At 56.4% G+C, this 24,492-nt stretch overlaps 10 protein-coding genes across 10 annotated transcripts; 8 read left to right on the top strand and 2 right to left on the bottom strand.

Annotated features, from left to right (window-relative positions):
- Window positions 1-191: 191 nt before the first annotated feature.
- Window positions 192-1,478, top strand: PHSY_005889 (hypothetical protein; the record flags this gene model as incomplete). Its single annotated transcript, XM_012336493.1, has 1 exon — window positions 192-1,478. One exon carries the CDS (start codon window positions 192-194, stop codon window positions 1,476-1,478), a length of 1,287 nt encoding a protein of 428 aa, XP_012191883.1.
- Window positions 1,479-1,543: 65 nt separating this feature from the next.
- Window positions 1,544-8,961, top strand: PHSY_005888 (pectin lyase F; the record flags this gene model as incomplete). Its single annotated transcript, XM_012336492.1, has 3 exons — window positions 1,544-1,561; window positions 1,772-5,309; window positions 6,350-8,961. 3 exons carry the CDS (start codon window positions 1,544-1,546, stop codon window positions 8,959-8,961), a joined length of 6,168 nt encoding a protein of 2,055 aa, XP_012191882.1.
- Window positions 8,962-9,114: 153 nt separating this feature from the next.
- On the bottom strand, window positions 9,115-10,413 carry PHSY_005887 (asparaginase; the record flags this gene model as incomplete). Its single annotated transcript, XM_012336491.1, has 1 exon — window positions 9,115-10,413. One exon carries the CDS (start codon window positions 10,411-10,413, stop codon window positions 9,115-9,117), a length of 1,299 nt encoding a protein of 432 aa, XP_012191881.1.
- Window positions 10,414-10,942: 529 nt separating this feature from the next.
- On the bottom strand, window positions 10,943-11,407 carry PHSY_005886 (meiotically up-regulated gene 62 protein; the record flags this gene model as incomplete). Its single annotated transcript, XM_012336490.1, has 1 exon — window positions 10,943-11,407. One exon carries the CDS (start codon window positions 11,405-11,407, stop codon window positions 10,943-10,945), a length of 465 nt encoding a protein of 154 aa, XP_012191880.1.
- A 191-nt stretch (window positions 11,408-11,598) lies between these two features.
- Window positions 11,599-12,009, top strand: PHSY_005885 (hypothetical protein; the record flags this gene model as incomplete). The annotated part of the gene is made up of 1 exon (XM_012336489.1): window positions 11,599-12,009. One exon carries the CDS (start codon window positions 11,599-11,601, stop codon window positions 12,007-12,009), a length of 411 nt encoding a protein of 136 aa, XP_012191879.1.
- Window positions 12,010-12,831: 822 nt separating this feature from the next.
- Window positions 12,832-15,417, top strand: PHSY_005884 (amino-acid acetyltransferase; the record flags this gene model as incomplete). The annotated part of the gene is made up of 1 exon (XM_012336488.1): window positions 12,832-15,417. One exon carries the CDS (start codon window positions 12,832-12,834, stop codon window positions 15,415-15,417), a length of 2,586 nt encoding a protein of 861 aa, XP_012191878.1.
- A 599-nt stretch (window positions 15,418-16,016) lies between these two features.
- PHSY_005883 (hypothetical protein) lies at window positions 16,017-18,653 on the top strand (the record flags this gene model as incomplete). Its single annotated transcript, XM_012336487.1, has 1 exon — window positions 16,017-18,653. The coding sequence occupies one exon, from the start codon at window positions 16,017-16,019 to the stop codon at window positions 18,651-18,653; it is 2,637 nt and encodes an 878-aa protein (XP_012191877.1).
- A 69-nt stretch (window positions 18,654-18,722) lies between these two features.
- PHSY_005882 (hypothetical protein) lies at window positions 18,723-19,193 on the top strand (the record flags this gene model as incomplete). Its single annotated transcript, XM_012336486.1, has 1 exon — window positions 18,723-19,193. One exon carries the CDS (start codon window positions 18,723-18,725, stop codon window positions 19,191-19,193), a length of 471 nt encoding a protein of 156 aa, XP_012191876.1.
- A 202-nt stretch (window positions 19,194-19,395) lies between these two features.
- Window positions 19,396-22,804, top strand: PHSY_005881 (hypothetical protein; the record flags this gene model as incomplete). Its single annotated transcript, XM_012336485.1, has 4 exons — window positions 19,396-19,832; window positions 19,900-20,213; window positions 20,715-21,493; window positions 22,196-22,804. 4 exons carry the CDS (start codon window positions 19,396-19,398, stop codon window positions 22,802-22,804), a joined length of 2,139 nt encoding a protein of 712 aa, XP_012191875.1.
- A 57-nt stretch (window positions 22,805-22,861) lies between these two features.
- PHSY_005880 (hypothetical protein) lies at window positions 22,862-24,431 on the top strand (the record flags this gene model as incomplete). The annotated part of the gene is made up of 2 exons (XM_012336484.1): window positions 22,862-23,887; window positions 24,186-24,431. The coding sequence occupies 2 exons, from the start codon at window positions 22,862-22,864 to the stop codon at window positions 24,429-24,431; spliced, it is 1,272 nt and encodes a 423-aa protein (XP_012191874.1).
- Between the last annotated feature and the right edge of the window lie 61 nt (window positions 24,432-24,492).

The following is a 24,492-nucleotide window of genomic DNA, read 5'->3' as shown; positions in this document are numbered from 1 at the left end:
GCAACCCTCAAAAAAAAGCACACACGTCAGCGCAATTGTTAGATCCAGTCGAAACGGCATCTTGGCCGGAACTCAGCCTGTCGGTCGATCTGGAAGAAGTCACCGAGCGAGCAACCGTGTCGCCTTGGCTTTCATACCCTCACACGGTCCCTCCTCATCCTGCCTTCCATAGACCCGGTCGCGCCGCAAACATGACCTCCAAGATGGCTCTTTCCGGCTACGTCCTAGTCCCAGCAACCGAGGCCCAAGACCTCATTGCCACCGAACGCGAATGGGCCGAATGGGGCCAGCCGCTGCTCACCCAAGACCAGTTCATCACTCGTGAAAAGACCGTCCTCGGCTCCACGGATTTCTCCGTCACCCGTAGACAGCGATGGGTGCTCGTACCGGCCGACGACACCACGACCTTGGACTTCTTGTCCGCTTGCGAGACGTATCGTCGGCCTATCCTCGTGAAACGACCGGGGAAGGACGAGGTGGAGAGATCGCTTTCGTACAGCGTTTGCTCGGTGTTTGTACCGGAGAGCAAGAGGAGGAACGGTTACGCGGCAAAGATGATGACGCTGCTGCAGCACAAGCTGAATCCCAAGGCGGAGGTGCCGAAGTTGGTGGATGAGCAAGAGGGTGACAAGGTCGAGGGAAGTGGTGCGCTGATGGTCAAGCTGGACGAAGGAGCAGAGGGAGAATTCAAGGATGGCGGCAAGTATGGAGGCAACGCGACCTGTTCCTTCCTGTACAGCGATATTGGGGAGTACTATTTGCAGTTTGGCTGGAAGGTCGTGGGCAACCGCCACGTCGAGTGGAAGCCCCTTGAGGAACAAGGCGATTCATTCGCTCTTCCTGACGATGCGAAATGGTTGACAGCGGAACAGCTCAACGAACTCGGACGCATTGATCGTCAACACCTTCTCTCTCAACTGCATCAAGCCACCGCAGGCCATGACGACAAGGCCATCAGATTCTGCGTCGACGATCCCGAAGCAACTTCCTGGCGATGGCTCATCAAACGTTCCAACTTCTACGCCACCACGCTTCTGCCCGAATCCGCGCCCAAACCTATCTACTTTGGGCTGATGCTGCCATCGAAAAACGGAGACAAAAAGGATGCGTCCTACGCGGTGTGGATGTTTGACTTTATCGAACGCAAGGTAGCGTTGCTTCGACTGCGGTACTCCTCGCCCACGGCGTTTGCACAGCTGGTGGGCGCGGTTAGGCAACAGGCAGCAAAGTTCGAGATGAAGAAATGCGTCGCTTGGAACGTCGATTTGGCTGGACTGGGTATCAACCTCACCAGCGAGGACCAGGACAAACTCGACAAGGGGGAGAGGGTGGAGCGATTCAAGAAGGAACTGCACGATGGCGCGGTGGTCGAGAGGAGTGGCAAGAGCGCGAGTCTGCCTGCGCTATCATGGTATGGGGACAAGGAGAAAGGCGAGAGGATCGAATGGGTTTGCAACGAGTATGGTTGGTGGTGTTAGGAAGAAAAATGCTGACTTCCCGTCGTATAGATTGCAATGGAAGGAGACCAGAGACGGATGCTCCGATGGACGAGTTGCTGCGAGTGCGTGTGTGACATGTGAGCGGAACGGCAGCGAGTTCTCACCAAGACGCGTCTAAATTTTCGGAAGGCCCACAGTTGGACCCTGGCTGAGCTGTTGCGTGTTGATGTGTTGGTCTCTCATGCTTTTTGCGTGCTGATCAGCCTCGTGACACAACTCTTTTCCTCTCTTCATACCATCACATCCTCCCTGTTCCGCATTTGCACCCATAGCAGAACGCGCATCGGAGCTCAGCCGACGCTTGTAGCACTGTCTTGATCATGTCGGCGGCAGCCCAGTCGCGTTCACCTTCGCCCAAGCGCCCACCGCAACAGCAACGCGCTGGCGGCATAGGTGAGCTGTCGTCTCCCAAATTCTCCTTTCGCGCCGCACTCATCCAACACAAAGCATCCAAGCTCGCCTCAAAGACGACAGCGGCGACACATCCAGGTACAATTTCCAGCACAACACTGCAAGCTCAGCTGCAACCACCGCAGCAATCGACACTTCAGCCAAGTAGCATCAGCCGACCCATCCGCGGCGTCAACACCAGCAATATCCCTTCTCTCAGCGGCAGAGGCAGATTCAATTCGACGTCCATAGACTCGAGTTTCACTGCCGCGCTGCCGGCACGCAGAGATGTCGACACCAGCCTCGAGGCGGTCCGCGCTTCGTCTGCGCTTGGAAAGCGAACGATGGATGAGCACATCACGGCCGATTCGCCAGGAGATAGCAGCATGATGAGCGACTTTGGCCCAGTGATGCGAAAGTCAACCACAAACGGCCCGATCGCCAAAAGCCTAGCATCCAGCTCAACCCGGTCCCGCATCGCGACATCGAAGCTTCCTGGTCCTCCCTCCGCCCGATCACAATGGAACAGCGCAACCGCATCAAACAAGTCGATGCCTTCGCCTTCCTCATCCAAGGCTCCCCATAAGATTCGAAGATCCGATGGTGTGGCTGAAGTACACGCTCCAAATGCTTCAGTCTCACCACAGAACGCCACGATCTCTTCGACCCCGGCACCTCCAGGAGCAAGGATCGGCAGCAATCCCGGCAGTGCAAGACACCGTACTATCAGCGCTTCGACGCGTCCGATTCTCTCATCGCAGCAACACAAACCAATGATCGGAACGCTGCCGAAGCCCAAGGCCAAGAGTGCACCTATCAAAACGCTGCTCGACGAAAAGCCGATCCAGCTGCTCAGACCCGCCTTGCTAGGCGGTCTACCCAACGAAGACGACGACGATACGGACTCCGACGACGATGATGACGAAGATGAGCGGGGTGGCGACGAAGATGCTCTGGAAGGTCCTGACGTTTCGAGGATTCGCACTAGGCGCGTTACGAGCTACCGTGCAGACGACAAGGTTACTACCGGGGCACTCGACACAACACAGACCAATATGCTTCCTCCCGCTCGAACAGTTGAGAAGGCCTCAAGGATACCCAGCATCGGCAGCAATACCCTGGCGCAAGCGGGGAAGCGACCTCATCGGAGATCATCAAGCAACAGCGTCAACACGGCTTTCGCCACTGCAGCGAACGAGAAGGAGAACATATCGCAAGCACCTGCCGGCTTACAAGCACAATCAATTCACGGATCCAAACGTAACAGCATCGGCGCTGTCTCTCTGATTCCCGGTCGATCTCGCACCAGCCTTCCTTTGGCAGTCACACAGCTCGCTGCTTCACGGCCGAGATCACTCGGGCCAACTCCGGCATCAACGGAATCGACCCATGTTCCAGAGACAGTCAATCCAGAGGCAGTCCAGACAGTCGAGAGCATTCCCGCTTCGCCGACCAAGACGTCATCCCTCTCTGCCCTCCGCTCCCGAGGCCTGCAGACCGACTCAGCGAAGCCAAGCAAGCCTGACCCGAGTAGTGCATCTTCCATCGCTTCTCGCGCGAGCAGACAAGATCTCGGTATAAGGGCGTCCATCATCCAAGCGAATCCAGTCCACCCTTCCATCCTCGCGCTCCAGGCGGCCAAAGCTACCCAGCATCAACCCATCAGCACACCAGAAGCGCTAAACAAGGCCAAAAAGAGGCTCAGTGGTGCGCTCCTGACTTCATCGTCCTCTTCCTCCAGTGTCAGCGCTGGTGCAACAAGCGCCTCACCCTCAGAGCGTACTTCGAGTCTAGCAAGATCGACTTCTATCAACAGATTCGGTTCTCTCAATAAAATGCAAAGCGCACCACGTACTGGGCTCAAGCAGATGGGCGGAGCAGGAGTACCAGAGGGCCAGGCGATGACGCCTTCCAGCTCGACTTCGTTCATGCCACGTAGTGGCTCCAGATCCCCGATCAAGTCTTCGCTCTTGCTTTTCCCTGCTGCAGTGTCCGGAGAAGCAAACGCACAACGCGAGAGGACGCCAGCTTCGCCGACCAAGGCTCTTGTTCGCAGCAGCGCACTCGATCGGCACAAGAGCATCCCTTCATCAAGCGAGATCGACGCAAATCTCCTCGCGAGTCTCCGGGTCGTCGCACAGAAAGCCAACCTCAAGGTCGGAGACTTGATGGACGAAGAAAAGAGGCTGAAGCATCAGCAGCAGCCCCAAAACGACGCTGCTGCCGAGACGGCCACAGAGCCCTCGCGTCCAGGCACGGCGTCAGCACCGATGCGATCACAAAGAGAAGCCTCGGAAGAGCTAGAGGCTTTGGCCGGTGACGTGTCCGTCGATCTCATGGCACTGGATCTGGCTGCCGGCTCTCCCGCTTCCGACATCAGCATGCTCAGGTCGCCCGCGCTGCGTGATGGTGGCATATATCTGGATACTCCGCCGAGCGTGCTGGCTGCGATGGCGGCGCCAAAACCAGCATTCACCACGTCTCAACTTGGCAGTGATACGGCGGAAGGGATTGCCAATGACGACGGTGACACAACGGCACACATCGAAGACGACGACACAGACACTTCGTGCGCGTCCCCGTCTCTGCGAGCCGCTGCTGCCTCTCAACGTCATCCTCGTCAACACGGAGCTGCAGTGCCTGAGAGCAGCGAAGGTCCAGCAGAGACGCCAGTGCGGCGTCAAGGATATCGAAACGTGCCCTCGATCCCCTCAACGCCCTTTCCCACCGCCGGTTCTCAGCCCGGTATGACTCCATCTAGAAGCGTTCGCGCCTATCCGCCTTCGGCAGCCTTGTCTGCCAAAACGCGATCGCGCCTGAAGAAGGCGCTCAGAGAATCGCTTGGCCTCGAAGCGCATTTCGCTTCCATGAGAGCTGGGTCTCATGATGACAATGATGATTCAAATGCTGCCAGCAACACAAAGGTTGCGGATCGAGAGCCTCAGGGAGAACAGGCAATGGAGGGAACATCCGCGAAGAAGGACATCGACGTCCGGAAGAGTATCAGCGCAATGCTGTTGACCGAAGACGACAGATATCTGGACGAGTTGGTCAGCGCGGTTGCTCGGATCGGGTTGGAGGACTTGGCGCCGGAGCAGATCCCACCACCACAAGATGAGGTCGAGGGCGGGGGCGAGGTCGAGTCAAAGCCTGCGTCACCAACGAAGTCTGTGGGCGTTTTGGCTTCCGGTGCACAGTCAGACACCGCGTCCTCCGCGGCTCTGCAGACACAGCTCTCGGCAGCGCTCTCTGACCTGGCCTCTCTCCGTGCACAACTCGAGCTATCGCAGACCCACTCGTCAGACCTCGAATCGCAACTCGCGATCCAGGCTGCCGCGCACAGCCGCACAACACGAACCCAGGCGCTGCTCGAAACAGATCTCGCAGCCCTCAAGGCGGAGATGGCGGGCATGGAGTGGGGTAAGGCTCAAACGGGCTGGGCAAGAGCCAGGGTGGAAGCGCTCGCAGAGCTGGAGGATGTGAAGGTGCAGAGGGACGCGATGCTTGTCATGCGTGCGCAGATGGGGATGTGGGAAGGGATGATCCGAGGTTGTATTTAGCGGTGCAACTCACAGTGCAGTGAATGAATGGTGTTGCCGATCTCGAGAGAGCGAGTGTGTGGTTGTGCGGGAACGCGTTGGCGGCTGCGAGGTTATTTCGTGCGGACAAGTCTCCTTTTGTCCGGGACAACGGACGAGCTTTGTGCAGCTTGAGTCGCAGCGTATGGCGTTGTCAATGTTGAAGTCACTTCATATGTGGAAGTGCCTGGTGGGCCAAGAGTGTTGCGTGGTTGTGTGGGCTAATGGCTAGCGATACAGCCACCGAGTCGAGCAAACTGAGACGAGATGGGTTTGCACTTGATGTCTCGGTATCATGTCTCTCGTTGGTGGGCAAGGTGGTCGCGGCATGACTGTCCTCTCCCACGACGGATTGACAAAGCAAGGTTGTGTCGTGCTACAGTACTTTAGGTGACATTCATATCCTCTCGAACTCTCGACCGATCTTTGACCTGTGACCCACCAGGAACACCTGTGTCGAGACACGGTTGGTAAGGCGTCGAAGACTTCATTCGGCGCCCACACAACAATGTATATGAGATCGCTTGAGAGGGATGCTTGGAACAGGAAGATGTGTGTGAAGGCTGCTGGAAAACTTCCGCAAGCAAATGATCGTCTGAGCAAGACCTGGCAGATTGACGCTCCGGCCTTCGCTTGAGTCTACACGACCGTATAAGGCAGCTCGACTGCGCTGCAAGAACTTGCGCTTCTGCTCCCCTTTTTCCTCTTTGCACTATCATCTTCCTTGTTCGCGCTGGCAGCGACACTGTTTCCTTCTCGGTAGTCTCTATCGGTAGACTCTACCCGTCGTTTCTAAGATGCCACCTTGGCAAACATGGCCATTCGGCCCTTTTTCCCTTGTATGCCTCCTCTGCTTCGTGCTTAACGTCGTCTCGGTCCAAGTCTCTGTCCCAAATTCGCACGTCCTCGACCTCTCCAAAGTCACCCCGCTCTCCAACCTGTTGCCCTCTTTCTATAACTCTTCCTCCGACGAAATTTGCTTCCGCAATGGCATCCGATACGTCAATTGTCAACCGGACAACAACTCTCTCGTCAAACTCGACTCTACTGCCCGAAAATCTCTCCATCAGTACCTGCTTGAAAACCACGATCAACCCAACGTCGTCCAATCCTTGGTCTACATCATGCTGCTGGATCTCGATCGCGATCTACACCAAAGCTACGACGCTGGTGCTGGTGAGGATCAAGAATCGAGCCTCCGACAGATTGTTGATCAACCTCGCGCAAAGCAACACGGTATAGAGATCAGCGTCGATGACATCGATCCCAACATCAACGGTCCAGCAGTGGCGAAGAAGTTGGGCTCACCGAATGTGACCCGGAAGGAGGAAGAGTGTTACGCGGGTTGGTTGAGGGAGAAATTTTTTGGGGAGGGAGAGGTGGACACGGTGTTGAACGAGTTGTACGTGCGACATGTGGCGATTACGCAGGATTCGAAGATCTGGGAAGTGCGTAGTGTGACTGGGTGTTATGACGATGAGCAGACGGAGGAGACGAGAAGGAAGAAGGATTTGGATGAGGGGGATGACGTGGTGAAGGTTCAGGGTCCGGGGATTCATCTGTTGAAGGAGAGGTCGATGAGAGAGGAGGATAGAGACGGAGATGGTATTGAGGATGATATGGAGGTGTACCATCCGATCTTGGGGACACACATGAAGGACCCCTGGGAGAAGTATCGAAGGTTTGCACAGCATGGTGGGGAAATAGAGAGTGGGGTGTTTGGGTATCGAAATAGGTCTCTCCAAGGTTGTGGACGGGTTGGAGGACTCCAGCATCATCGTCACTCAAAGCGAGGCGGGGCAAATGGTGGTGGAAAGGACGTCAAGCCCTACATTCCCTCAACAACTCCATTCGGCGCTGATCAGGGCTACAGCGACAACCTTCCCTCTGCACCTGTCGATCAATCCACTGCGGGAGCTGGCTCTAGTTCCTCCTCCACCGATGGCGGCTCGGCCATCTCCAGCAAACCGCACGGATTCGCCGCCTCGGTCACCGGCGGAGGCTCCTCCACCCCCGTCATCCCCAAAGACATCCACGAGCTCGTCCAGCTCCTCTCGTCCCCTCAACCCCAAGTGATCCACCTCGACAAGGTCTACGACTTCCGCACCTCCGAAGGCACCTGCAACAACTGCGCCGGCTGCATCCCCGACTCCTACCCCAAGTGTCCCTCCCAAGGACAACTCGCCATCGACAACGGTCAGGGTTGGTGCAAGGGTAAGCCGTCCAAGACCGTCACGTACGACAAAGCTGGCTTGAAGCCCATCGAGGTGAAATCGAACAAGTCCGTCATCGGTATCACCGCGGACGCCGCAGTGCGAGGCAAGGGGTTGAGGATCGCCCACGCCAAAAACGTCATTCTGCACAACTTTCGGATCGATCAGATCAACCCGCAGTACATCTGGGGTGGTGATGGCGTTACGCTCTACGACACGGATCTCGTGTGGATCGACAAAATCACGTTCTCCCTGATCGGAAGGCAGTTCATCGTCACGGGGTATCAGTCAGCGGGAAGGGTGACCATCTCAAACTGTCTGTTCGATGGTGCTACGAAGTGGTCTGCCACGTGCGACGGAGCTCACTACTGGACAGTGCTCGGATACGGTTCTGGCGACAAGGTGACATTCTCGGCAAACGTGATGAAGAATTGTTCGGGGAGATCGCCACGTATCGCAAACCCAAACGAAAAAGGTGGACAGGAAGCCGTCTGGCATCTGGTGAACACCGTGTTCACCCACAACTCGGGTCATTCGTTGGACATGGGTCCCGGCATCTCGGCTTTGATCGAGGGTAATGTGTTCAACGATGTTGCGCAGACGAGCTTGCACGAAGCCAATCCGGGCAAGGCGTTCGCTCCGAGTGACCAGGCGGTCTGCACCCAGTGCAAGGGCCCGCTGGGTAGGAACTGCCAGCCGAACGCGTATCAGAATGCAAACCCGGTGCCGAGCACGACGAGCCCTGCGGATGTCTTGAAGGACGTCGCGGGGGAAACGATGGGAGGAGCACTGCCGCCGGGTCAGGTGATGCAGAGTGTCGGGCAGAATGCTGGTTGCGGTGGGAAGGGTGCAGGTGTCGTTGGGCAGGATGCTGGAGGTGATGGCAGCGAGCGAGAGGGATACGGCAGCACGGGAGGAGCGGTGCAAGTGCCACAAGGTGCCGCTGGCGCTGCACCTGATGTGGGTTCTGAAGCGTCACCCGGGGCCGGACAAGTCGGTTCGGGTGTTGGCAGCGCTTCGAGTGGCGCCTACATGCCTGGTATTGGCTGGGCTGGCTCTTCTGGAACCTCGGCTGCTGTTCAGCAGGAGTCGAGACCTGGCCAGGCCATCGCAGGAGGTACCTCAACCCTGAGTCCGAGCAGCGATGGCAGTGCTCCCAGCTCAGATGGCCAACAACAGCAGGACGAACAGGAAAAGGCCCAAGAGAAGGCGTTGAAGAAGCAGCAGAAGGAGGAGCAAAAGAAGCATGAGAAGGAGCAGCAGCAGCAGCAGCAGCGCTGATCCATCTGCGTATCCTCGTTCCCCCTTCCACCATTTCAATCGCATATCTATCTTCCTCATTCTTGAAATGTGTTCGGACAGCCAATTGATCCCAAAGCAATTCGTATCACATTTCGTCTGCCGACACATGAGATTGCGATGTGAGGGCTGAGGTTACGCCAGATCTTCATCGTCAAAGATGGCAACTTTTGGCCTGTATCCCGTACTCTTGGAGATGAGGCCTCTGTTCATTGTGCTGGCGGCCAGAGGAAAGTATGCATTGCCTCGGTCGTCCAAGATGATCGCACCTCCAACGCCCTTTTCCGCTCCATACAGGTCGACGAGCTCCTTCATGGAAGATTCGATGCCTTGGTCGAAAGACGTGTTGCCGTACTTGATACGATGGGCTAGAGAGGAAGCAAAGTTGGTGCGGAGGAAGAAATCACCATCGCCTGTACCAGAGATTGCAATTGCTTGCTGTTTGTCTCCATCAGCCTTGGCTTTGGTCCGTCGGAAGAGCGAGACAAAGAGACGACCGATAAACGAGCGATGTCCGCTGGACCTGTGATGGCGAGCATTTGCTGGAGCGGACCAGGCATCGGCCCAGAATCCAGATCCGACAGAAGGAGTGTCTCCAATACGCCCAGGGTATTTGTTGGTCTTGCCGCCGGTCGAGGTAGCGACGGAGAGATTGCCGTTCGAGTCGAGTGCGACTGCTCCAACAGTGCCTTGCGGTAGGAAGTCAGTAAGGTGGGCATATCGGTCAAGGATCGATTGATCTTCGTGCTCGTGCTCGTCTAGCACCTCTGGCTCGAAAGGGCTCGTTGAATCTGAGTACGCTGGTAGACCCTGCTCTGCATCTTTATCGACGTCCTCCTGTTCTTCTACTGCAGTGGCAGCATCACTCTCGGCCAGATCTGCAAGCTTCGAGTCGAGGCCTCTCTTGTGCTCTAGCCATCTTCTCCTGGTCCAGTAATACTTTGAATTGACGCGTTGTGTGCCGTACTTCCATCCTGCCCTCTCGGCCTCCATACCGGAATAGAACGCGTGTCCTCCGAGCTCCCTATTGTTCTCAAGCAAGACCTTGGACAGCAAGATTGGATTCCTGGTCCTACGCACACCTGTGACTGCGACCGTCTTGGAGTTGAAACCGGCCTGCGTGGTCATCAGAGAGCTCTCACACACCGTGTGTCCAGCCAGATCGAACACGGCACCTTTGCCTGCGTTGAAGAGCGGCGAGTCTTCGAGCTGCGAGACGGCATGACAGACGGCGTCGAGCGAAGCTGTGTGGTTGTGCTCGTAGGTCATGACGAGGACTGTGCGGAGACGTATCCGATATGCAGCGAGAAGATCGGGCGGCATGTCGAGCGTGGTGGTGCCGCCGGCTCCGCCGTGGATCGCCAGGGCTACGATGTGCGGGGAGGTAGAGCCTTTCTCCAGATCTGCGTATGCTTTCCGCTTCACAGCTGCCATTGTCGAGAACCACTAAAGTATAGAGGATGGGCGAGTTGATCTAGAAGGTGGCAGTGAGCGTCCAAGACGAAGCGATAAGGGAGCATGGTGCGTCGATTGCCGAGAGTCAGGGTCGCCGCCTCACAGAAGCCTGCGGCCCGAGGAATTCGCCGAAGTAGCCGAGTCATTGGGAATGTGATATAGAGCGATCTGACAGTTAGGGGTCAAGAGAAAGCGCTCGACCATCGTCCACTTTCTGGCAAGTCGATCGCTGCTACCGGGCGATTCCTGTCGAGTGAATGACACAACGGCGATAACGCCGAGGGAGTGACCCCGTTATCAGATCGTCTTCGAGGGCAAAAGGTGGCCCGAGAATGCTGGCACCGAGAGGCCTCGCTATTGGATATCTGATAAGAAATCTTGACGCACTCGTGCATTTGCCAAGAACAGGTCGTGCCCAATCAGCTTGCTTTTCAGCGTGGACAGCGTTCGAAACGCCCACGAAGACAGAGCAAGCGAGCATGCTGTCTCGCGTCCGGAATGGATCGGGTCACAACCCGAAATGGGAGCGTTCGTCTCGTCCATTGATCAACGAAGTGACAGAAAGTGTACTGTGTACTCTAGACAAGGTGTCACGGTAGTCTATGATTTTTCGATGAGGTGTTAGACTCGCCATCGCGGCAGACACGCTCATTCCACAGCAAACGGCGCTAGTTCGTCGCGGCCTGCGATCAACCCTCAGCCCAAACCCTCTTTCCACACGGCTCGTTGATCTGCTGTCATGTTTTGGTGCTACTGTTGTTCCACTTTCAGGGGATCCGGTGTCGCGCTCGAGCTCGCTGAATTTCTTGGTGCCCGGCAGATCACAGAGCAAAGCATCGGCTGTGCTTGACGAGCGTGCGGTGGCCGCCGTCAACAAGGGTCCAGGGCGGCAAATGACATCGCTATGCCCTTCGAACCGCCTTGGAGATTCATACGTGAGCTGAGCTCGAGTTGCTCGTGCATCATGCATCATGCGCCTCCTTCCAATGAGACGTGCAAGCACACGCGCTTATACGCGCTGCAGATCAGCACGCCTCCTCTCTTTGTGCTTTCGCGAGACCGTGTGCCGAAAGGCGGCGCAGAATGATCGAGTCTCAAGCTGCTAGTAGCTCTATGAGCGTCGTGAGAAGTATATATGTCTGCACATCTTGCCGGTCCATATTGATGTTTCTTTACGCCGCCAATTCGGCTCTACATCCTCGATACCTGCTCTTCATCTACAACAACGAGAACGGACCCTCCTCGAAGGGCAACATGCTGCACAAAACGCCTACAAGACCGGTTTTCTCCTTGCGAGGCTGGCTTGCCGGCAGCCACAGGACCAGATCAACACGATTGAGCAGTCCGACTTGGCCACATCGCACCTTCTATTCGGATCTGTACGAGAATGAGGGTCACCTTTTCGATCGACAGCGCGACGAGGGACGATCCGCATCCACTACATCACCTTTCAACTCTCGAACGCAGCAGTCGTCACGGTTCAGTACGAGCCACCCCTCGGCGTACGAATTGGAACGTCAAATGCACAGGGTGAGTTCACAGACACGACCAATCGGGCCGGTACGAATGGCATGATGAGGGCAGCAAACACACATCTTCACGTCAATGAGCCGATCGATGTCGACGTGCGGCATAAGTGGTTGGGTCCAAGAGGCAGTGAGCAAGCAGGACGGCAGCTCGGAGCGAAGATGTCGAGCTTGGCCGGATCGCGTAGGGTGGAGGTCGATGGTGCTCTTTCCTTGACAGGACAGCTGTTCAAAGTCATACTGCGCTGTGCTGCCTGCTGCTGTTTTTCCTTCGCTCAATGTGACGTTGAATGGTCGTTTAGCTTAGCCTCGTCGGCCAAGCGCGGCTTAACCTAAGTCAGGGCAGCGTAGCGCAGCTCCGACATCCAACTCAGGGTTCACAAAAGTCGAGAAAGGAAAAATCCAAAATCAAAAAAAAGGAGAACCGCGATCTTTCATTTTAATGCTGGTTTCCACACGAGTCACCAGAGCAGTCAACAGTCAACACATCGCGGCTCTTCCGCACCGTGCGATTGCGATAAGACGTTGCAAAAGACCAAAGCTGCCAGATTCTTCTGATGCTGTTCCTATTTGAGCAAACCACGGACACATCTGGCTGCTACCTGTTTGCTTGCTCGCCATCATCCTCCTTTCGTCCCCTCACTTATCCCTCGACACCTTTGGCTCATGGCATTCGACGTGTCACCGTGATCCTGCACACTTGGCTGTTGTCATAGCAAGATCGTGCAGGTGGCAGAGACTCTCGTCGGTAGGCGACCCGATCAACTGACGCTGTAGTTGCTCTGTCTCCGTCTCCGTCTCCAACAATTTCGCCGCTGAATCCGACCGATCGGATCACGCCGACTCTCATCTGTCAAACATGTCGAAACGCATGCAGAACCTGATCATGGAGATCCTCCAAGCCCAACCTTCGCTTCGAGACTCCAAGACCTATCTCAACAGCTTCGCACCGCGCAAGGCTCCTCCCCGACAGCCTCAGCCGCCTCATCCTAAGCTCGCCTCATCCGACAGCATTTCCAGCAGCATAGAATCCTCATCCGCACACGCGCCCAGTCATCCCGAGTTTCCCATCCCGTCCAACATCGCCCACCCTGGCAGCTTGCACAATCCCTCGACCACCACCTGGGATCCACAGCACTCAATAACACTCGAGAATGACCCTCACGCCAACGCTCATTCAGCCGAGGTCTCGCCGAAGCTACCCAAGGCTATCCTCGACATCCTGCAGGAACAAAAAAAGCGCACCGCTCCCGAGACCACCTCTGGCCGCATCTCCGATCCGAATGCTGCGACTCGATCTGCAGCGCATCAAATTACGCCGCAGGAGAGCTCCACTGTGGCCATTCCACAAGTTACACCCGTGTCGGACGCGTTGGCCGATTCGCACACGGCGTTGGTCAAAGTGCAAGGACCTTTCACAGATCGTCAGCTCGATTCAATCGCAGAGGGACTCGTCTATCTCAAGCGTCTCGGTCTTGTCAGCGTCGTCGTTGTCGATCAAGACGATTGGCCAGAGATCTCTGCCGACATTGACCGCGATGGCCAGCTCGTTGCGGGCCGTGATGAGCTTGAAGAGAGGCGCATGGGCGACTGGCTCGCCGCTCATCCCGCTCCTTCGTCTGTAAAGGGTAAGCAAAAGGCCAGCGAGCAGTGTCGATCTAGTGTACTCGGTCGCAAACAGGAGCGCCTCCGCAAACGCGTGATGGCCGAAACATTGCGCCTCGCCGACAGCCTCAATCGCAAAGGTGCCATGGCGCGGCCTTTCCCGCAGGCAGTTGTCAGAGTCGACGCTCGCACTGCTGCCCAAGTCGAAGCAGAGGCACGTCACTTCCAGAAATCTCAGGCAGCGAGCGATGTAAAGCCCGGCGATGCTGTCGTCGCTGGCTCATCGTCGGTCTCGCCGACAGTGCATTACGGTAGCGGAGGCGAGGAACGCCTTCGTCCACCGCTCGTCTCGGATGACAACCTCTTTTCGATCAGGTCGGCTCTTGCGTCCAACCAGATCCCCGTCTTGGCGCCCTACGCTCTCTTTGAGAACGAAAGAGACGGTACGCTCGAAACGCTGTGTGTACGAGCTGATGATGTGATGGTCGCGCTCGCCAGAGACATGGTTGTCGCCGCTACCCGACAAGTTGAAGACGACCAAGCATCGAGTACACGGATCTCATCGGCAAGCGCAAATGCTGATCCGCTAGCCGAGCTCATGGGTGGCGAAGTGGACATGATGCCTCTTCGACTCATGGTCATCAATCGCGAAGGTGGCATCCCCTCGCATGCGCGTGGTGGTGACCCTCACTTGTCCATCAATTTGGCCTCGGAGTATCACCAGATCAAGCAATCCTTCGTTTGGGATCAGACGCATCCGACTGCTCTGCGCAACCTTGACGCGATCTCGGACTGCCTCTCGTACATGCCGCAGACCTCATCCGGTGTCTTGGTCACGCATCGCTCGCCGCGATCGCTCATTGCCAACCTCATCACCAACAAGGCTGCGCACAGCCCTTCGTTACCACACCGACTCTTGGCCAACAAGCAGGACGTACGTCACACGCCCACCATCATCCGTCCTGGTCTACCCATCAAGGTGATCCAAGATTTTAACAAGATCGACCTTGACAAGATGACTGCTCTACTCGAAGCATCGTTCCGCCGAAAGCTCAACCAGCAGAGCTACTACGACAGGCTGCGCAAGTCGCTCGATTTCGCCATCGTCACCGGCGACTACCAGGGTGCGGCCATCGTTACCAAGGAATATGCGCCAGACGACGATCGCGACGCCGTCGAGCCCATTGCCTATCTGGACAAATTCGCCGTGCTGCCGTCGTTGCAAGGATCGGGTACGGTCGACTTCCTGTGGGGAGCGCTGCGTGACGAGGTGCAGGGTCTCGGTTTGCTCGACGCACTCAACGACAACGGTGGTCTGGGCGGTTACGGCACCGGTCGTGACCTGGTGTGGAAGTCGCGCTCCAACAACCCTGTGAATCGCTGGTACTACGAGCGATCGAACGGGTTCGTGCGCATCGACACGGATGCCAAGGGCACAGGCTGGCAGCTGTTCTGGTGCGACGCCGAAGACAAGTTGGCGCGTCTGTCGGGCGAACGTCGACTTTCTGCCTCGGCGTCCAACCTGGAAGAAGCGGCCGCCATCGCGCATGACGATATTGAGCTAGGACATGCGTTCGACGAAGACACTATCTCTCCCTACGTCGATCGTGGTCGATGGGACGGCGCAAGCTTTCCAGACAAGACAGGCATCGAGGCATACGAGCGCAGTCGTCGACTCTCGAAGCCCAAATTTGACTCGCACCTTCACCGCGGAGGCATGGTCGTCGGCGGCGCAGGAGGAGGAGGACGTAGCGATCTGACGCTGCTCCCCATCGTCGCACCAGAAGAGGGCGGAAGGCTGTTGCGATGGGCCAAGTGTATGAAGACCATCCAAGGCGCGTGGGCAGATTAGCCCTTTCACTCATTTCACGTCACACACATACAAGCAAATCATATGCATTCGGTTAATCGCAACTTTCGAGCATGACGGCTTACGATCTCTGCTCCTTGATATCAGCGTCTGCTCTGAGTATATTGTGTTTCGAACAACAGGAATGAAAGAGAATGACAGACAGGCTGAAGATGGATCGAGTCAAGATGACGAAGTGTGGTGTCGTTGTTCCCCTCCACTTGAGTGTCGCTTCAAGGGTCCTCGGCTGTCACGCGCTGGAAATTGAAGAAAGAGGTGTTGGTTTCGTTCATTTCGGAAGATCCGAGCTTGCTCTGGCGCAGCTCAGGCTGCTCGCTGACTGAGCCTTTCGGCCTTGCCGTATTTCGTTCCTCATCGCAACTTCCACCCCATCATCTGCCAGTTTCCTTCATCGGTCTCGACTTGGCGATCGACAGCCAGTCCGTGTGCTGTAGCTGCAAGCTCCAGGCTCAGCGTTTGCGCTGAATCAAGGCGGTCGAGCCAGGCCGCGCACCTGTGATTCGCGATACCATAAACCTCCGTGAGATTCCGGCGAGGCGAGATTGATTGCGCCGTCTCCATCGCTGGCATCACCCGTAGCCATGGCGCGACTAACACGCCGCACTGGCACGCAAAAGTCGGCGCCGTCGCAGTCACAGCAACACAGCCAAGAACAGGACGAGCTGGTGTCTTCATCTTCTCAGGATCGGGGTCAGGACGAGCCTCAACAATCGCAGCAGACCCGTGGCGCTCGTGCTTCGAGAAGACGTACAACCACACACGACGATGACGAGGAAGATGCTCCATCTGATGCTGAGATGGTAGCCGCAGCAGAGGTCGACCAAGCCGCCGCCGAAGGAAACGACAACGATGCACATCAACCGCCACCTTCCACCTTCTCTGCGCAATCTGAGGCCGATCATATCAAGATCATGCTGGCTACGGACAATCACATCGGCTACATGGAGCGAGATCCTGTCCGAGGTCAAGACTCAATCCGCACCTTCGAGGAGATCCTTCAGCTGGCGTTTCAGCACGACGTCGACCTGATCTTGCTCGGCGGCGATCTTTTCCACGAGAACAAGCCCAGTCGTGCCACCCTGCATCAGACCATGGCATTGTTGCGGCAGTATACGCTCGGCGACAAACCCATCTCGATCGAACTGCTGAGCGATCCCAACGATGGTGCGCTGCCAGGCAAGCACTTCCCAGCCATCAACTACGAAGATCCCAACCTCAACGTGGGCATCCCGGTTTTCTCCATTCACGGCAACCACGACGACCCGCAAGGTGTTGGTGAAACAGGTGCACTATCAGCGCTCGATTTGCTGTCCGTGTCTGGCCTCATCAACTACTTTGGCAAAGTCGAGCTTCCATCCGACGATGCTGCAGCAGGCGCGTCGGCTGCCAGAACGGCACGAGGCGGCGCCTTTCAAGAAAAGGGGATCCGCATCAAGCCCGTCCTGCTGCAAAAGGGTCAGACGAAACTTGCCCTTTACGGCATGGGCAACATCAAGGACGAGCGAATGCACTTTGAACTCCGTGCTAACCGCGTACGCATGTATCGTCCGCAGGAAGAGCCGGATTCGTGGTTCAACATCCTCTGCGTCCATCAGAACCGCGTAGCGCACAACCCCAAGGCATGTGTGCCGGAGACCATGTTTGACGACTCGATCCATCTCGTCGTGTGGGGACACGAACACGAACAGATGATCCAACCCCAGCCCGTGACCGAGAAGGGGTACCACATCACCCAGCCGGGCAGCAGCGTGGCCACGAGCCTGAGTCAGGGAGAGACGGTGGAGAAGTGCGTGGCCATCATCCATGTCGAAAAGACCGACTTTTTGATCGAGCCAATTCCACTGCAGACGGTTCGACCGTTTGTGATGGACGACATGGTGCTGTCTGAAGAGCTGGAGGATGCGGGACTGTCGTCAGAACGAAGCGATATCATCAAGCTCTTGCGCAAGAGGGTCGATGGTCTCATCGTCCGCGCCAAGCAAGAGTTCAAGGAGCGGTACCCAGGACGCGAGATGCCTCTCCCACTGATTCGGCTGCGGGTCGAGTACACGAATCAGGAGATCAGCAACCCGCAACGGTTTGGCCAGGAGTTCGCTGGCAAAGTTGCCAATCCCAAGGAGGTCCTCCAATTCACCAAGCGCAAGAACGTGAGGAGCGGACGCCGCAATCAGGATGACAGTGCCAACGGACCGAGCGCGTACGTCGATGTCGAGGAAGAAGGTTTGTTGTCGATCGAGCGACTCGAAAAAGTAGACGTTGGTAAGCTCGTGCAGGAATACCTCCAGGCACAAAACCTCGACATTCTCAACCCGGAAGGCCTCGAAGGAGCCGTGCTCAACTTTGTCGAAAAGGACGACCGCGAAGCCATCGACAGCTTTGTCACCAAGATGCTCAAGAACACGGTGAAAGGCTTGGTGACGATCGATCCGGAAGAGTCGCGGATCGACGGAGAGCTGGAAAGGATCCGACAGCAGCAATTGGAGCAGAGAAGGGAGATGGAGATGGACCTGGAGGAAGCGGGCGCTGCGAGGCGAAGCGGCGCAGCTACGAGGGGTAACGATTCAGATGACTCGATGATGGACGACTTGGAGCCACCTCGAACTGCTGCACCAGCTAGGGAGACCGGTAGGGGGAGAAACGCTCGTGCTGCCAAGCAAGATGATGATGAGGAGGAAGACGACTTTGACGATGGGGCGAGCGTTGCAAGCAGCACACGTAGGGGTGCCACGAGACGTGCTGCCGCTACAACCTCGACCAGTAGAGCGAAGAAAGCACCTACTGCGAGGACGCCAGCTCGAGCATCCGCGTCATCTTCGCGCGCCACAGCGCCTGCACCGACGTTCCTCGGTCCAGAATCAGCTTATGCAGAACAAGAGGAAGAATCGGATGTGCCCATCGACGAGCATGCTTCCACTCCTGCACCTCCAGCCACCAGAGGCCACGCTAGTGTGCTCGACATGCTCAGCAGGCAAAGTGCCACTTCGAAATCGGCGAGGGGACGAAGCAAAGCCACGGCGACGACATCAGCAGCAGCAGCCACAGCGAGAGGTGCAGCACCAAAGCAAAGCGCACAGCGTTCGCGCCAGCGTGAGCAGCAGGAGAGTATCCAAATCAGCGACGACGATGACGGAGACGCCATCGTAGACGGAGATGATGACGACGATTTCGTGGAGCCGACAACGAGTCGGACTGCTGGACGCCGTACCAGTCGTCGATGACGAACTTCCGCCTCGTGTCGAGCGACTGTGTGTGTCATGCAGATCGATCTGATCCATCCTTCCACGTCAATGTTAACAAATGCCAAGAGTTACCGTTCCACCTGTCAAAGCTTGAGAAGCCGCTTCGAGTTACGGTGTCAAAATCGCTTGTGGGCTGAATACGTGGAGCCAAAAGAAGAGGAAAAAGTGTTAATGTGTTGGTCTCCGTTGGCGAGTCGACGTGTGTTCCCTGATCTCTGCATTGGAAGCCTTCCCGCTTCTCGGCGTTTTCTGCAGGCGCGTTTGCCCGAATTCCAATTGGAATGGCAGCGTCGGAGTTCCCGAGCTGAGCGACGTGGAAGATCGGCACTGCCGACTTACTTTTTGGGAAGTGTGACCGTGTTGCGATGTGACGTGTCGAGAAGCAGAAAGAACGTGACCATACCGTGTCAGACTGATGTGCAGTTAGCGGCCAACGTGAAAGATCGGGTCAGCGATGGCGTCGTCGAAGAAGCCGTACTGCGAAACTTAGACCAGAGTACGCGCCGCAGAAGAGATTAACCATCTTTGCCGAGCTGCATGCAGAAGCAACAGTCTTGTGTGTGAATGGACCCTGTTGGTCAAAACGCACGACAGACTTTGTTGTATTGCTCATAAGAAACACCTTTCGCTTTTGCCTTCCTCGTCCACATCCTCTACCTTCTCGACGACATCATCTTTCTGCTCCGTGTTCTTCCGCTTCGTCATATCACCGACTTTCAAGATGGCTTCTCAGTACAGCGACCGCAAGCATCCACGCACGCTATGCCTGTTTGACGTCGACGGCACTCTCTCGCTCGCGCGTCAATCCATCACACCCGAGTTCCACGCACTCCTCGCCTCGCTGCGCAATCAGTGCGTCATTGGTGTCGTTGGCGGTAGCGACCTTAAAAAGGTCCGAGAACAGCTCCAGATCACCTCGACGGACTTCACCCAGGAATTCGACTACGTGTTCGCTGAGAATGGCTTAACCGCCTACAAGGATGGCCAGCCATTGGCGTCGCAGAGCTTCATCGGCTGGCTGGGAGAGGACAAGTACAAGAAGCTGGCCAAGTTCTGCTTGAGGTACATCTCGGAACTCGACGTGCCCGTCATGCGCGGCACGTTTATCGAATTCAGGAACGGCATGATCAACATCTCGCCCATCGGAAGGAACGCTTCGTAAGTACGAGCAACAATGTCTCAATCGAATTGCATGTACTGACCATCGATGCTTCCCCTGCTACAGCATCGACGAGCGAATCGAGTTTGAAAAGTACGACAAGATCCATAACATCCGCACCACCTTTGTCTCTGCGCTCAAGCAGCAGTTCCCCGACTACGGTCTCACCTACTCGATCGGCGGTCAGATCTCGTTTGATGTGTTCCCGCATGGCTGGGACAAGACATATGCGCTTCGTAACGTGGCTCTCGTAGATGCGGCCAAGGTGGATAGCAGCAAGACGGCCTCGGATCTGGGCTGGGACGCCATCCACTTTTTCGGCGACAAGACCTACAAGGGAGGCAACGATAACGAGATCTTTGAAGACCCAAGGACGACAGGTCACACCGTGCAGAATCCACAGGACACCATGGCGCAGTTGAGAGAGCTGTTTGACTTGGCATGACTCGCTGCGAGGCATTAGCCTCACGGCGCTGAAAGACAACATTCGCAGACTGTATTGCAAAGCGAAGGTTGTGATGCCCTGCACGAAATCGAATTGGGTCACGTTCGCTATCTCGGGACGGCGAGAACCGGTACGGGCGTGTGGAAGATCGTGTTAGTGCCGAGATTATACAGAGGCTAGCGTTGTCTGAGACCGACCCTTTTTGTCATTTGCTTGCCGAGCAGCAGTTGCAGGAGGCAAGCATGTGAGAACGAGGGCCATATTCTGCGTGTCACTTGGGAACAATAAAGTCGCCATGAATTTGGCGATGTTAGACTTCACGGCGTTGGTCATCAGGGTCCGACTTCCGCAGTCCTGTCGACTTTTTTGGGAAGGTGATAGTGAGGAAGATGCCGCGAGAACCTCCGTCATCCCTGTCACATCCCATCTGACACAGAATCGAATCACATCGGCGTCATGTGGCCCTTCAGCTCATCATCGAGCTCCACAGCCGCGGCATCGGCGGACAGGTGTCCCGTCGACGAAGAAACACGTCAGGCGTGGCTCAAGGCGAACCCAGGCAAAGCGCATCCATTCCAGCCGGACTCCAACACCGCACAGCAGCCGCAAGCCGGACCATCGCGACCAACTCGATACGCGACGAACGACGAATCAAGACTATCCAGCGACCGTGAGATTTCGTCAATACCGCGCAGCTACTCACCTCTCGCCAACCCCACTGCTGCACAAGCGGCGCAACCGCCCTCGACACCTTCGCCCACCGACGGCGAAGACTCGGACGGCAAATGGGTCTACCCTTCAGCCAAGCAGTTCTACAACGCCATGAAGCGCAAGAATCAGAACCCGCAGGTAGCGGATATGGACGTGGTGGTGCCGATCCACAACGCGGTCAACGAGCAGGCGTGGCAGCAGATCTTGGCGTGGGAGAGGATGTGGACCGGTCAGGCACGAGGCAAGGAAGCGACGAAGCTGGTGTCGTTCAAGGGTAGGCCGAAGGATCTGACGTGGAGAGCGTGGTTGAACGGGTTGGCGGGCTATCAGCATCCGTTCGACAGACACGATTGGACGGTGGAGAGGTCGAACGGTGAACAGGTGAGGTACATCATCGATTTCTACACGGGGAGAACGCAGGAACAGAAGGGAGACGCATCGAGTATAGGGGAGAGGTTCAGTGCAGCCGCACAGCAGAGGACTGGATTGAGCTTCTTCCTGGATGTAAGACCCGCGCCTTCAACGGTCGAAGGGTTGGCGATGAGATCGACGAGGTCATGGAACAAGTACTTTGGCGCTCCTGGTTCTGCTCCTCATTGATCACCACTTCTTTACATTGGATGCACCACTAGATGGAAGCAAACTTCCTTCGTGTCTCTCAACACGATTTGCTCTGTGCAGTCCGTATGAGAAGTCATCGATTTGTGTCTTGAGCAGCACAAACGACTCGTTGTGGAGGAGCAGCTCTCATTCGGACGAAAGCGTAGCCGCCGCGGCTGACGCTGTAGTGCAGAATTCCGAGTCTTAAATTTTCTCGTCTCCGACACTCTGTGAGTTTGTAATCGAGTCGTCTGTGTGTGATCGTTGAATTCGAATCATTGGGATTTTTCGGAGTGGAAATCTTCGGACCAGTACCCGATGTAGGAAGAAAATGTGGTGCCAGGTTGCACTCGGCCCTGGAGCTCATCGGGCATGTGATCTTAGAAAAGGCAGGTGTTGGACTCGTTTTTTTCTCGGACCTGTCCTTCCATGAAATCACACCTCTCTTTCGCGAGAAAGGGTGAAACCGAGCGAGTGCCGTCATAGCGAAGCAGCCAGGCCAAACTGAAGGCTGCACATTCCACTCGATCTGCATCGGAGACACGAGCAACACTTTGGTCAGCTTTTTCGGATCACTGCCACCACCTTTCCCTCTGCATCTATCAGGTCCCCTCTTCTCGTCTGCCTTTTCTTCGTTCCTTCCGATTGATTGTTGCGGCTCTTCCTACGCTGCGTCACCGAGGAATCGTCTCACCACCGCGATCTGCAACCCACTGCGACGTTCATTTGCCCGACCACCAACGGACGAAGCGACTCGGATCGTATCCCGTTATCGTTTTTCAACAGATCATCGGAATACAACCTTGTTCATTCTCGCCTGGCAGTTCGAGCCTCTCGCAGACGCATCGACTTGAAAGCGCTCCTTCAGATTCGGCTGTACCAATACTTTTGCACTTCCAAAAAGAAGCTGTGGCATCGACATCGCAAGACTGCATAACCCCCTTTCAGCACGTTCGAGTTCCCTTCTCTCGCAAGACCAATCATCACCAAAAAGGCTGCACCACGGCCACTCTCTACTGCTGCCATCGATACTGCTCAGCTTTCTGTGTTCTCACATATACCCTTTGCTGGAATGCTCGCCTGCCCTCGATCCTGACGCTGAACCCGATTCTGCGCTACCCAAACTCGATCGAGCAGCTCAAACGCCGCGTCGACTCTGTGTCGAGACTCGAGCTCAAACCTGACTGCTGGTTCCGGCATTTCTTCGACCGCTGACATAGTTTCGCTCACATGGCTGGCCGTCCTGGCACCGCCGGCAGCATGCACGGCCGCATGCTCCAGAGCCCCGGTCCCATGCTCAGCAACGGTCTCGTCGACGGCAACAACCCCAACGGCATCAGCAATGGCTCTAGTGGCGCTCCACCACCCGGTATGGGAGGCTCTTTAGCCGGTGTCGATCTGGGTCCTTCCATGCTCTCCGCTGCCGGTCCGCCTCCCAACGCTGGACCTACAATGCCTGCAGGCACAGGTCCCGGCGGCACACCCACCACCGCACTCAGCGTCTACCACCTCATCACGCAGCTCTGTCAGCGACCTGAACCCAACGCGACCAACCGCAAGCAGGGTTCCGCCTCGCCTCCTACCGCCAACAAGGCCACCAGCATCCCCGCCGACGGCACTGCAGCCAAGAACGGCGATGCGCAATCGAATCAAAGCAACGGCGACCGCGAAGGCGCCACCTCTCCCAGCGAGCTCGACAACTTGCCCGGCTCTTCGGCCCAGCGTGAGCATGCGCTGCTAGAGCTGAGCAAGAAGCGCGAGCAGTACGAGGATCTTGCGCTGGTGCTCTGGCACAGCTTTGGTGTCATGTCATCGCTGCTCCAGGAAATCGTCTCGGTCTACCCTCTCCTGTCGCCTCCGGCTCTGACAGCACAGGCCAGCAATCGTGTCTGCAATGCGCTCGCTCTGCTTCAATGCGTAGCGAGCCACAGCGAGACGCGCGGCCTGTTCTTGCAAGCGCACATTCCGCTCTTCCTCTATCCGTTCCTCAACACGACATCCAAAACGCGTCCGTTCGAGTATCTGCGTCTGACGTCGTTGGGTGTCATCGGAGCCTTGGTCAAGCAGAACGACAACTCGGACGTCATCACTTTCCTCCTCTCGACCGAGATCATCCCGCTCTGCCTGCGCATCATGGAGACCGGCTCGGAACTCAGCAAGACAGTCGCCATCTTTATCGTCCAGAAGATCCTGTTGGACGATATGGGCCTGGCCTACATCTGTCAGACGTACGAGCGCTTCTACGCCGTGGGTACCGTGCTGAGCAACATGGTGTCGCAGATCGTCGAGAGTCAGGCGGTGAGGTTGCTCAAGCACGTAGTCAGGTGTTACCTGCGTCTCAGCGACAATCCACGAGCGAGGGAGGCGTTGCGGGCCTGTCTACCGGGTCCGTTGAGGGATGCGACGTTCCAGCAGCTGTTGAAGAACGATCATATTACCAAGAGGTGTTTGGCTACGCTGTTGCTCAATCTTTCGGACCGGGTGGAGCAGTGATGGTTTCGCGAGGTGGGGCAGTCGAGAATGTGAACATCTTGGCGAAGCTGTCCTTCATCGCGGATGTTGACAGCGTCTTTGCGGAACAACTTGTCCTTATAAGGCAGTATCGGGGCTAGTCCGAGCACAAGGTCGTAAAGGTTTTCGAGTAAAGCACCGCAAGCCAAAGATAATCCTCTTCAAGGCTGTTGCAGAAGACGTGATCGCGATCAGCCGGTCCCCACGTCGACAGTCGACGAAGTTTGTACAATGTAATCTCATACTCTGTTTGCAGCTGGATTCCTTTTTCTGGAAGAAGCTGTCGGACGTTTCAACTCTCATAATGTCAGGCTTGGTGAACGCATCTTAGACGCGATGACTTTGTTGGTTTGATGAGCCTGCGTGTATTGCGAGCGTGAGGCGGCAAGCTC

Source organism: Pseudozyma hubeiensis (assembly GCF_000403515.1).
Source record: "Pseudozyma hubeiensis SY62 DNA, scaffold: PHS57, whole genome shotgun sequence".
In the NCBI taxonomy this organism is placed as follows: domain Eukaryota; kingdom Fungi; phylum Basidiomycota; class Ustilaginomycetes; order Ustilaginales; family Ustilaginaceae; genus Pseudozyma; species Pseudozyma hubeiensis.
The sequence above is the reverse complement of the archived record's forward strand: the minus strand, read 5'-3'. Positions and strand labels throughout refer to the sequence as shown.